The sequence below is a fragment of the Lacerta agilis genome, chromosome 13, assembly GCF_009819535.1.
Source record: "Lacerta agilis isolate rLacAgi1 chromosome 13, rLacAgi1.pri, whole genome shotgun sequence".
NCBI classification, from domain to species: domain Eukaryota; kingdom Metazoa; phylum Chordata; class Lepidosauria; order Squamata; family Lacertidae; genus Lacerta; species Lacerta agilis.
In genome coordinates, this window is record NC_046324.1 from 15,944,841 (window position 1) to 15,958,449 (window position 13,609).

The 13,609-nt window shown below is 44.3% G+C and overlaps 1 protein-coding gene across 1 annotated transcript in view; it reads right to left on the reverse strand.

The window, feature by feature from the left end:
* Positions 1-13,053, reverse strand: part of FAH (fumarylacetoacetate hydrolase) — a 28,253-nt gene extending 15,200 nt beyond the window's left edge. Inside the window, exons 1-7 of the mRNA XM_033167333.1 lie at positions 12,896-13,053; positions 8,295-8,405; positions 7,525-7,646; positions 6,264-6,313; positions 2,429-2,519; positions 1,128-1,225; positions 237-289 (exon numbers count right to left, since the gene is read on the reverse strand). Of these exons, the coding sequence (XP_033023224.1) occupies positions 237-289; positions 1,128-1,225; positions 2,429-2,519; positions 6,264-6,313; positions 7,525-7,646; positions 8,295-8,405; positions 12,896-12,976 (606 nt within the window). The 5' untranslated portion in view covers positions 12,977-13,053. The remainder of the gene's footprint in view (positions 1-236; positions 290-1,127; positions 1,226-2,428; positions 2,520-6,263; positions 6,314-7,524; positions 7,647-8,294; positions 8,406-12,895) is intronic.
* Positions 13,054-13,609: the final 556 nt, after the last annotated feature.

Below are 13,609 nucleotides of genomic sequence, written 5' to 3' on the forward strand. Positions count from 1 at the left end.
TCATACGACCCTGAAAGTGGCAAGGTTCCTGGTCGCTGTCCTTACCCAAAAGCGACGCCAAGGAGCACTACAAGCTAGCTAAGGCTTAGTATGCCATTCTATTTTATTGTATTTTATTGTTACTGTGGTGTTTTAGCAGCTGTTGTTCCCACTTGCACAAGTTGTTATCTATGTGTTTTTTACTTGTATGGGCCTATGGCCGTAAATAAAATTCTAAAATTCTAAAAAATTCCTACCATTTCCAGTTCAATATCCAAAAGTTTGCAAGCACCGAACACCGGGGGTTTTGCTGTGATTTAAATAGAACAAACACACACAAAAAGTAAACATGCTGTTTCTTTTAATAGGGAAAGCGATGGTGTTTGCAAGCTTGACAAGGCCACCTTGCTATGCATGCATGGATCAACTGCTTTTTTTTTTAAAAAAAGAGAAGACTTTTATTTAAACAAGTCAGGAAAAGGGATAAAGACTATTCTGCAGTACAGAATATCAGACAAAGCCTCTCACCACGAAGGGGCTAAGAAACAATAAAGAAACAACCAAATCAGTCCAGAGATGTAGAAACAAGATGAATGTACTTGCAGAAGAAAAAGGAGGGGAGTAATAATAACCAAAACTATTTACATTAACCTCACTATGTAAATAATACAATATATGTGTACCCCTCACTTGTTCAGGGGAGAGAGACAAAGGAAACTCTGAGTTATTGTATCAACTGAAATCTTTGGAACTGACCATGTTCATCATGGCTGACAAATACATCCGTACCTTGGAAGTCGAATGGAATCTGTTCCGAAAGTCCATTCGACTTACAAAACGTTCGGAAACCAAAGTGCGGTTTCTGATTGGCTGCAGGAAGCGCCTGCAGCCAATCGGAAGCCGCGGAAGCCGCGTCGGACGTTTGGCTTCCAAAAATAGTTTGCAAACCGGAACACCGGTTTGCGGCGTTCGGGAGCTAAAACATACGAGAACTAAGCTGTTCAAAAACCAAGGTACGACTGTATATTAAAACCGTACCAAACGGAAAGGAATCTCTCTCTTTTAATTTGACACCACAAGACTCTTTGCTTATTTATTAATTCCATTTATAAATGTGAAAGATTTGAGCGGAAGGCCAAAAGGCTTACCATCATCAGGTCGCATTTGTCCCACTGGCCTCCTGATCGGCGTCCCAGATACGACGACGGAAGAGGCGCGTCCGTGGTACCCAACTGGCAGGTGCAGCCTTGGAAAAGAGAAATAATCATTGGGGGTGGGTGGGTTGTGGTCATTAACTAAAAGGAGAACGTGGTCAATGAATAAGAACACAAGAAGGCTCTTGGATTAGGCCAGTGGCCCATCTAGTCCAGCATCCTGTTCTCACAGTGGCCAATGAGATGCCTATGAAAGGACACAAGGGTTCAAATTGCTTCATGAGTTTCCTCTCACTCATCACATCCAGATAATGCTTTATCCTCGAATGGACGCCCAAATGATGCTTCTCCCCACTCAACCCATCCCAAACGTTGTTGGGGAAGCAACTGTTATAAGAAAAACTGCTCCCTTTCCCTTATGGGGTATTCCAGCGCCCGTATAGAGTCCATAAGAGGGTTCCCTATTGGCAGCGGAAAATAACAGAGGTCAACAAAGAGTTTGGATTTGATATCCCGTTTTATCACTACCCGAAGGAGTCTCAAAGCGGCTAACATTCTCCTTTCCCTTCCTCCCCCACAACAAACACTCTGTGAGGTGAGTGGGGCTGAGAGACTTCAGAGAAGTGTGACTAGCCCAAGGTCACCCAGCAGCTGCATGTGGAGGAGCGGAGACGCGAACCCGGTTCCCCAGATAACGAGTCTACCGCTCTTAACCACTACACCACACTGGCTCCATACACCATACAAGAGTATATTGCTATTAGCCACTCTGAGTTCGGCCTCGGCTGGGGAGGGGGGGGGGGAAACAAATATTATTATTATTATTATTAGAAGCAAAGCAGCTAGTAAGCCTGATCTTTATTAACTGTTGCAAAAGGGTCCCCACTCACCACACGCAGGAGGGAGGAGAACCCCGAACAATGGTGCTCAAGCCCCTATATAGACTTTTGAAATTGCCCACCCTCTAGCCCGAGACCACCACCCCAAACAGCATGCATACAAGCACAAGAAGGAGGCGGTCTTCAGCAGAAATTTGAGAGTGCGCTCAGCTTAACAGATACTTGCCAGACTGTATTTGAAATGGGAGGTGTAAGCCCCAACAGTCAAAAGGAAATCAGAAAGCTTTCCCCATTTCCTTCTTCCTTGCAGAGAAATATTTGAGGACAATTTGGGAGAGTCAAAATGGCTTCTCCCGTACTATTTCAGAAACATGGTTTATATACTTATGTATGTGTTTGCCTAGTACATTTATTTTATATCTGAGATCTTAGAATTCTTAGAACACAACTACTGACCAGTTGGGCATCAGAGCATTTTCCTTTCCTCGGAACATCACCCCAACATTTGTAGCATGCTGTCGGGAGGAATAGAAATCCGTGTAGTCTCCTGTAGGGGTGAGAATTTGGGAAAGAGCGGTGTTAGAGAAATGAACTGAAGGAGGCTGCAGAACTTGGCAATGACTTTGGAGACCAGTGGCAATGTTTTATTGCCTTCATGATGATGACAGACCTGTGGTGCCACCAACCATGAATGGCATTTAATTGGGGGGGGGGGGGCTTTTCTTATTTGAGGGAACGTTGAAGGAATTGCTTTGTTAAACCTAAAAGTTTTTTTCACTACAAATATGTTTTTACCTTTTTACTCTGTGTTAGTTTTATGTTGGTTTTAATCTTTTTTAATAGAAAAAAGAGGTGCCAGAATTCACCATGAACGCCTTGTTCTCTTATACAGTAATGGCAATGGAGCTCACCTGAGAGGTGCCGGAAAAAAGCCTTGCCTTGGTTTTAATGCATGTTCTTTTTGGTAAGTCACTTTGAGTTTTTACACACACACACACACACACACACACACACAAACTCAAAGCAACTTAATAATTAAGTACAATAAATAATAAATGATATTTTATTTTAATAAATTTTAAAATAGGGATGATTTTTTTACCCTTTTAATGGGGCATTTTGTGAACTTCCAAGGAAATCTGTGGTCATTTTAAGCTTGCCTGTGTTGCGGTTTTATCTGGGTGTGAGATAACCTCTGTTGAGGTTGCCATACTGTTAACATTTTGTTTTGTGATAATCTGATCTACTCTCCCATGACACATTTGGTCTAATCCTGCCTTCAGGGGCAGAAGCGGAAAAGGCTGCATGTAAACATTTAAAGCGCATATTTGAGGCACACAACCCTGGGAACTGTAGTCTGTTAAGGGTGCTGGGAATGTTAGCTCTGTGAGGAGAAAAGTTCCTGGCATTCTTGGGGTGGGAATCATGTGGTTCAACTGTGAATGCAGCTTTTGCCTTCTCCTCAATGACAACTTGTTCTCTATATACCATCTTCATTGCCTGACTCTGAACCTATTCCAATTTTACATCTTTCTTCCTTAATATTATTTATTATCATTACATTTATATTCCAGCTTTCCTTTAAGGAGTTCACTATGTATCTCCCCACCCCCCTTCCCAGCCTGACCTACCTCATGACAACCCAAAGAAGAAGAAGAAGAAGAGGAGGAGGAGGAGGAGGAGGAGGTGGAGGAGGAGGAGTTTGGATTTGATATCCCGCTTTATCACTACCCGAAGGAGTCTCAAAGCGGCTAACATTCTCCTTTCCCTTCCTCCCCCACAACAAACACTCTGTGAGGTGAGTGGGGCCGAGAGACTTCAGAGAAGTGTGACTAGCCCAAGGTCACCCAGCAGCTGCATGTGGAGGAGCGGGGATGCAAACCCGGTTCACCAGATTATGAGTCCACTGCTCTTAACCACTACACCACACTGGCTCCCTCACTACACTGTGAGGTAGGGTCAGGCTGAGAGACTGGCCCAAAGTCACCCGGTGAACTTCATGGCTGAGTAAGGGATTGGAACCTGAGTCTCTGAGGTCCTAGTTCAACTCTCTAACCATTACACCATACTGCCTTAAAAAAATTGGACACAGTACTGGAGAGTAGATGAGCTTTGACTAGTGCAGAATGAAATGGAGCTCTTGCTTCTCACGACTTGGAAACTATTGTTTGACTTTCATCCGCTTGCCCTCGAAAACACAGAAAGCAAAATCTCACTCCCTACAAGTCTAGTTCTTTTCTGTTAAAAAAAACAACAACACAAGTACAACGCAGTGAATGATTTCATATACAATTCACTTACTGCCCTCTGGTGTCTATCATAGGAAACAGCATGGCTAAACTTTCCATTCACTTTACTCTGACTTTCCTCCTTTCGTGTCCACATTTGTGGGCATGTCAGTTGTGCAGGAAGCGGAGGGACAACACAGTCAGTAGAGCATGAGATGCTTAATCTCAGGGTTGTGGGTTCAAGTACCACTCTGGGCAAAGGTTTCCTGCATTGCAAGGGGGTTGAGCTAGATGACCCTCGTGGCCCCTTCCAACTCTACAATTCTATGATTCTAACACAGCTGACGGGACTAGTTTGTGACGGAAAAGTTGGTTCCACAAGCATTTCTTTTTTACTTTTATCTCCTGCCAGCAAATGGTTAAAGAACGGCAGCCTCTGATTGGCTGAGGTTCCAGGAGGGAGAATTTAAAAGGAGAGGCTTTGGAGGGAGAGAGTTAGTTAGGCTGGTTTTGAGTTGGGGCCACGGGTGGATCAGTCTACTTAGGTCTCTAACTAGTCTGGAGGGGAGAGACTCTTCTGAGGAAGGAAGAGTCTCCCAAAACCCAGTTAAGGAAGGGGGGTTGTGAGCCCTTAAGACTATTACTGAAAGTACCTCAGGAGCTGGAATTGTTAAAGGGGTGGGTACCTGAAGGAAAGTGCCGCCTCAGAAAGGAACCAAACTAAAAAGCCGAAACCTCTGTGAAACGATTTCAGCAAACTAGCTTATTAATTCCGAAGTAACCCAAGTTCCTCCACTTGTATTATAATACCTTGTTTTAAAATAAATCTGTATTGTTATTTTAAAAACTTCCGCTTGAGACTCCAGCTTGTTGGTTATCCCCCACACCAAGGTCCCCCACAGGATACTCTGGGATAGTTAGCATTTGTTTTAAGGGAGGTGGGGGGAAATACCGTATTTTTCCGTCTATAAGAAGCCCCCATGCATAAGACGTCCCCTATTTTGGGGGACTCAGATTTAAGAAAATGGGGGAAGAAGTAATCATGTATAAGACACCCCCTAATTTTTGACATTATTTTTTAGGGGGGGGGACCTAGTCTTATACACGGGTAAATATGGTATGTGTAAGAGAGAGCGGGCAAGTCAGCACGAGTGGTAACTGAGGCGTCAGGCCCATCGCACTATTCTCTTCTTATAAGAGGACTAGTCGAATTCAGAAAGGATAAGGCTATCCACAGTTACTGTTTTACCTTCACCGCTGGGGGCACAAATGCTTCTGACAACTTTATACGCACCTTCGTACACATTACTAAAAGCGGGGCTATTGGGTTGAATTATGGTGCTGGAGGAGACTCTTGAGGGTCCCATGGACTGCAAGAAGATCAAACTTATCCATCCTTAAAGAAATCAGCCCTGCGTGCTCACTGGAAGGACAGATCCTGAAGTTGAGGCTCCAGTACTTTGGCCACCTCACGAGAAGAGAAGACTCCCTAGAAAAGACCCTGGTGTTGGGAAAGATGGAGGGCACAAGGAGAAGGGGACGACAGAGGACGAGATGGTTGGACAATGTTCTCAAAGCGACTGGCATGAGTTTGACCAAACTGCGGGAGGCAGTGGAGGATAGGCGTGCCTGGCGTACTCTGGTCCATGGGGTCACGAAGAGTCGGACACGACTGAACGACTGAACAACAACAACATTGGGTTGTTCTTGTTTTTTTTTTAATTTCAATTATGTATTTTGTGATATAGGGTGGTATAGGGTGGTACACAAATTTAATAAAAATGAATGAATAAATAACTTGAGCTGGAGAAAGGCACTGAAAAATTGGGAGAAGTGTGGATTTTGAAAGGCAGCTGTGTGTTGGTTTGGAAAGCGAGGACTAGGAGGTGGATTCGCCTTTAACTGTCAACGGAATCAAATTTCTCCCCATATTTCTAGCATAAGACTACACCTAAATCAAGAGCCGTGATCTGACATTCCCAGTAATTCGGAGAATATAACTCTGCTTCTGGAGGAAATGAACAAGGGTTAAGTGGATCTTGTTGACGGCAAAAGGAACTTACCAATTTCAGCAGGAAGGTGCATTATTGCCGAAGCCTGTGGTACAAATGCTCTAGAAGGCAGACGGGGAAACAAACAGAAATAATGCTTAGTTCTCAAACACTAAGGAAACTTGGTTCCGTTCACTCAAGGTGAATTTATTTTCCTTTAAAAATAAATTATATTTTTGCATTTTCTATTTTACATAAACAAATGAATTAAATACATACTGTAAACATATAATCCCTTTTTACTCCCCCCCCCAATTGTGGATCTTAATATAATGATTTCCCCTGTTATGTATTGAAGTCCACAACTTAACATCCCCCTCTGTGTCTCTTTCATATCTCTATTCTTATAAATCCTTTGTCAGTCCATGGGTCAAATTTTTACTACAAGTGTTCCGTCAATCCTGCCAATGCATGTAATTCACTCAAGGTGTATTTTCTGACATTTCTCTCTCTCTCTCTGGCTTCTTACAATATTACGACTGGCCAATGTCAGCATTTGCCAGTCTTTGAATGTTTACTGCAGCACACTTAAAAGAACACCTCCCCCAGTACCAACTGTCTTAGGCCTGTGTACATTACAATCTGATCAATGTCTTGTATGCAGGCACACATTGCTATAAATTGTTAGTAGAGCAAATATTCTTTTGGGCATCCTTCCAATATAATAATAATAAAAAATAATAATTCTTACTCACTTACCAAATCCTGTAAGTGACTAAGAATTTGCTGTTTTTGTCATGTCGATTGTTTCTCCTTCAGAAGTGCTAACCTTGAATTGTATTGTTTGTCTGTTTGCACATTGTGATGTCATATTTTTAAGAAGGCCTGCCCAGAAAACAGCTGATCAGAGCTGAAAGCAAGCCCTGCTTTGGACAGGGACTGTCAACATTATGGAGCTCCCAGCTGAGAACTCTCTAGCACAGCCTGCCTCAGAAGACTGGGAATCCCAGAGGATCAATAATATTATTCAGTAATCTCTTTGGCACGACATTCCAAACAAGCATTTGCCCACAAGCTTAGCTTTTCAATTTAACTGCCTTCGACATCACTGTGTGGCACAAAGATAGCACACAATTATTTTAGGGTGGGGGGAGAAACCTCAGGGACTACAAACTTACATTAAAAAAAAAAAACTTGGAATCTTTGGAAATGGAATCTGTTGTCCACTACCACATTCTGCAGCTTTTCTGTGCTCCCATAAAATAGCAGCATGCACACCTACAGAGTCCTAGCCACTTATTCTCTCCCCAGTTTTTAGTTATTTTTTATTTACCTTTTGCGTAATTCCACGTTATCTCTCAGCATCGGCTCTTTGCGAGACAGCAGCTTTTGGAGAAGCGCTCTGGCTTCTGTCCATGCTTCCCAGCCCAATGCCATGAAACGGTTAAGGGTTGACTGCAAAGGAGGGCAAACATGTTTTTCTGTGCAAATGCTCCCTGAGCACACAGCACACACGAGGCATATTGTGACATTGAATGAAGAGCACATGGATGCACAACAAAGCCCAAGTCATCTTCTGCCCACCTCCAAATGCAATGGCAAATTGTAATGGCAAGGCACTGAATTACAGGCAATCTCGCAAAATGTCATACTGACATCGTGCCGCCTCCAAGCTTTTGGCAGGTCATTAGGTATTAAGTAGTGGGTGGACATTGCAGAAGATACAATGATTCTCCAAGCAGCTTTCTTTATTCTCAGGCTGGAACAGAACTGAACTGAAGGGCTGAGCCAGCCTGCTTATATAGTACTCAGTAGCATGCAACAGTAACAACTCTCTCTAGCTACCCAATCTGTGAACGGCACTCTCAATCCTTCATTTGCATGTTGTGGACCTGAGTGAGAACTGCAATCACGGTGGGCAGAGTGAAACTATATACACAACACCCCTAGTGGCCTAGGGTGAGAACTTCAGTACATAACATTAGGAACATAGGAATCAGCATCATAAGGAGTCAGTCCATTGCTTCGTCCAGCTCAGTACCGTTTACATCGGGGGTGGAGAACCTCAGGTTTGGGGGCCCCAAGGTCACCTTGGCAAAGTACCTGATCAAAGACATGATGGTGCTTAGAAAGGATAGGCCCATCAAACAGATGCTTAATGGCACTGAGGTCCAACACTTGGTCACCAATGGCAACACCAATTCTGGGTCTGGGCTGCAAGAGAAGACAGAATGAGATAAGCATCTATACTTTCCGGATGTGACATTAGCCAGCGGTAAACGCAGAGCAAAGAATAGGGCTGGAACCAGTTGTGTAGCAGTAAATTCAGAAGCTGGGGGTCTCTTCATGATAGCCACAACCACACACTGTCACAGCTTAACCCTTCTAAGATTACATGGTAATCTGATAATTGTGCAATAATTTTAATAATAAGGGATGCATTGAAATGATCAATACAGAACTCCCATGTGCTGCCTTTATGTTAAATCTACTTTTTTCTGTGCACGTACAGGGGCCAATGGTTTTGGAGCGACTTAAGTAATAATAATAATTTATTATTTATACCCCGCCCATCTGGCTGGGTTTCAGCAGCCACTCTGGGCAGCTCCCAACGGAATATTAAAAACACAATAAAACATCAAACATAAAAAAAACTTCTCTAAACAGGGCTGCCTTCAGATGTCTTCTAAAAGTCACATAGTTGTTTATTTCCTTGACATCTGACGGGAGGGCGTTCCACAGGGCAGGCATCACTGCTGCGAAGGCCCTCTGCCTGGTTCCCTGTAACCTCACTTCTCACAGGGAAGGAACCATCAGAAGGCCCTCAGAATTGGACCTCAGTGTCCGGGCTAAACGATGGGGGTGGAGACGCTCCTTCAGGTTTACTGGCCTGTGGTATGAATGCCAAGGCTTTTCTCTTGTACATAATAGAACTTGCACCCCATTCTCTTGAAACGAAGCACCTTGTTGTTTTCAGTGTTCCTAAATGCTTAGCATACAGAGCAGCTCTTCAGTGTTCTCCCACAAGCCTTCTCCAGAGTGACCCTAAGAGCCAATCCTCTGTCGCTGACACACCTCCTTTCACTTTGATTGGCTCCAGTCAGCACAAAGGGGGAGAAAGGCTTCTTCTCAGTGCCTAAAAAAGATCCCCTTTCCTGCTGATTGGGTGGCTCTAGTAGGGGGGTGTTTGGTACTATGGCACCCTGAGCTAAGCCAAAATTTGGCACACACCCCACAGCCCTTGCCCCACAGCTTTGAGGAGCAGGGATGGCTCTGGTATGGTCCTAGACCCCTCTCACCTGCTTCCCAAAGCAGGGCAAGAGCTAACTAGGCTTTGGGAAGGAGGCTGCCAGTCAGCGTCAGCAATAATGAGCTAGATTTCAGACAGGGGTCATTCCCAGTCCTATTTGGTAATTGAACCCAGATTGGATGCTCTATGGGAAGCTGGCTTCCAGCTCCAGGCCTGTCAGTGCTACAAAGATGTCTGCAATTGTGACAGGAAGGCTGGCAACATTAGCCCTGCTATGTGGGAATCCCTTGCAGATGACCGCAGTGTCTGGAGGCAGTCAGTCAGGTTGTGCATTCATAGCAGTGACCAGAGGAGGGGTGGCTGTTGGGAGGAGTATAGAAAGAAGAAACACCAAGGGGCATCTGCAACAAAACAACCAGATGATTTCGTCTGCCCCAGCTGCAACAAAACATGCATCTACAGCATCTACAGCCACAGCAGGTGCTGTAACCTTCCAACAGTTTATTTTTATTTATTAGATTTATATACAGCCCTTCATCATAAGGTCTCAGGGTGATTCTCAGAATTTAATAAATAATAATAATAATAATAATAATAATAATAATAATAATAATAATAATAATAATAATAATACTTATACCCTGCCCATCTGGCTGGGCCTCCCCATACACACGATAAAACATCAAACATTAACAACTTCCCAAAACAGGGCTGCCTCCAGATGTCTTCTAAAAGTCAGATAGTTGTTCATTTCCTTGATGGGAGGGCATTCCACAGGGCGGGTGCCACTACCGAGAAGGCCCTCTGCCTGGTTCCCTGTAGCTTCACTTCTCACAGGGAGGGAACCGCCAGAAGGCCCTCAGAGCTGGAGCTCAGTGTCCGGGCTGAGTAATGAGGGTGGAGACGCTCCTTCAGGTAGACTGGGCCGAGGCCGTTTAGGGCTTTAAATGTCAGCACCAACACTTTGAATTGTGCTCAGAAATGTACTGGGAGCCAGTGTAGGTCTTTCAGGACTGGTGTTATATGTTCTCGGCGGCCACTCCCAGTCACCAGTCCATCTGTCTGGTAGTTTCTGGATCACCTTCAAAGGTAGCCCCATGTAGAGCACATTTCAGTAGTCTAAGCGGGAGATAACCAGAGCATGCACCACTCTGACGAGACACTCTGCGGGCAGGTAAGCTACAGCCCTTTCCCCCAAATATGCATAGGACAGGGGAGAGCAGGAGACAAGTCTAGCTCTATCTACCGTGTTTCTCCTAAAATAAGATACCGTCTTGTATTTTTTTCCCCCTCAACAAAACACAGTATGGCTTATTTTCAGGGGATGTCGCATCAGTACGCTGTATAGCCACGCCTCTCCAGGCTGTTTTAATGGGAGATGCCACGTCACTATGGCTTATTTTCGGGGTATGGCTTATTTTTGGGGAACGGCTTATAATTTTGCAAATGCTTAGAAATCCTGCTATGGCTTATTTTATGGCTATGTCTTATTTTAGGAGAAACACGGTAAATACAGTGGTGCCTCGGGTTACAGACGCTTCAGGTTAGACTCCGCTAACCCAGAAATAGTACCTCGGGTTAAGAACTTTGCTTCAGGATGATAACAGAAATCGCACGGCAGCAGCGGGAGGCCCCATTAGCTAAAGTGGTACCTCGGGTTAAGAACAGTTTCAGGTTAAGAACGGACGTCCAGAACGAATTAAGTTCTTAACCCGAGGTACCACTGTATTTACAAACGCATCCCAAAATGTTTGCTTAGCAGGACTTTCTGCAAACGGACAAGTTAATGCATGACCTGAAGCTTAGAGGGTTAAGCCATACATGCCAACTGCCCTGGTTTCCCCCCTGATAGCTGCCTTCTGGGTAACCACAGTCCCTACGTTGTCTTTTGAGTAAACTTAAAAATGCTATGTTAACCTGAAAAGAGCCTCTCCCCCCCCCCATGAATTTGTCTAATCATCCTGCCTCTAGTGGGAGCGAGTTCCATGGTTTAACTCTGCCCTGCATGAAGAAGTATTTTCTTTTGTCTTACCCAAATCTCCCAACACTCTAAACTCTGTGGAAATGTTTCTCTTGCAAGTTCCAAAGTTCTCAGAAGCCTGCTCTGCAATAATTCGGAGCAGGGTTTTTAGTTTGGCTGCCTCTGAAACGGCATTCCTGTCAAGATACAAAAGGCATCTGTTCTCTGGAAACACTTGAAGACATATTTGTTGTGACAGGCTTTCCCAGCCAGACAAATGCTTCCCCCAAAAGTTAAGACATTTTGCAAAAAGGAAAGTGACAAGAAAATGTGCCCTGGAAAGTGTGGGATAACAATAGAGTTGATGCATCGTCATCTAACCTCCCCACAAACAAATCAGAATAAAAATGTTCGTGAAATAAACTTACATTGTCTAACATCCTGCAAACAGTTCAGGGTGAATGCTCAATAAATTTCTCTTCTGGAAATGCTCCCAGTTTTTCCCAACAGTGTTTGAAAGTTCAGAAAATTAGGAATCAATTAAGATAAAAATGAGGCACCGATCTTTGCCAAAAAGTCAGGAAGGAAAGGTTAATTTCAGAAAGAATGTTTGGAAAGCAGCAGGAAGGAAGAGCAAGAAAATCAGAGCATCTATTAGTTGGCACAAAATGAAGTCTTTCTTGATAAAATCACCGCCTGCACAGAGTGTCTCTTGGTAACATTACATACTACTTGGGTTGTTGCTCAGCTTATAATTGAAGCTACCACCACACATCCGTTGACATATGACCAGTGATAGCTCAGTTGGTAGAGTGTCAGACTCTTAATCTCAGGGTCATGGGTTTGAGCCCCATGTTGGGCAAGATTCCTGCAGCAGGATTGCAGGGGGTTGGACTAGATGACCCACAGGGACCCTTCCAACTCTGCGATTCTGTGATTCTTTTAAAGGTGTATGCACAGAGAAGAGTCAAAATAAAACAGCCTTTGCTTATCAGCATCCCTCAAGGGGTTGTTGTGAGGCTAAAACAGGAAGAACAATATATCTCTCTCCTTGGATATAAATGTAGCAATATAGACATAAACAGTGTTAATAAGTTCTCAACAACAAAAACTGATTTGTAAAAATGTTATATGGAAAAATACGAGAGAGACATTGCACTACCTTTGTAAATCAAGAAAATTTTTAATAAAAATATTTTAAAAAACAACAACAGTGTTATAACTTTCTAAAGCAATCATCAAGCAAAGTTCCTAGCCTTGCTATGGTCACATCTAAGCACATATTTAGCAGTTTTCCCTAAAGTACCCTGGGAACTGTAGTTTATCCCTCACAGAACGACTTCTAGAACCCTTAACCAAGCTATAGTTCCAAAGATTCCTTGGGGAAGCCGTGTGCTTTAACTTTATGATGTCTCTCTCACACACAGATCTTTGTTTCCTCAGAGCAGAGACAAATAGCCCAAAATGTACACACGAAGCCAGCCTCCTCCTTACCTGCTCCTTGGTGGAGAAGACCCCGTAAGGCAGGTTCTGAATGGGGAAATCCGAATCTTCGTCCACAGGGATAAACGACATTTCACCTCCTTCTTGCAGACACAGAAAGTCGAAAGAGGCTTTTCAGCTGTGGCATTCGCCTCTATACTTCTGACAAGTCCCTCCCTTCCCTGTACGAAAGAGCCAATCAGAGCCCTTCCCTGCAGACCACCCCTTCCGAGGTTGCTGCCTGCAGCCCAGGAAAGTAATGAATCCCAGAGTTTGGCGTGACTCGACAGCAACCTTCATCCCCTTTGCCCACCCTCCCCACCAGCCCAGCCCTTTCCAAACATTTGCTAACCAGATCCAGGCTGGAGAAAATATAACAAAAGCAGTTGAGGGAGGGCAGGCACACTTCCCCCAAACTTCATGAACCTTGGACTGTGCCTCCCTCAACCGGGTGTCTCCCAGATGTTTTGCACTACAACTCCCATCAGCCAGCAGCTTCCAAAACATCTGGAAGGCACCAGGTTGAGGGAAGGCTGCTGGCATGAGATGTGGAATCACAGACAAAAAGAGACTCTCTTTCCCAATCATCTTTGATGCAGCCTGAAATTCCTTTGCACCATGCAGGACCTAGCTAATCCAGGACTGGGGGAAGCTGTAGCCCTCCAGTGGCCTGTAGCCCTCCAGTGGCCTTGAACGTTGCCTATATTGGCTGGGCAAAGCCCAAAG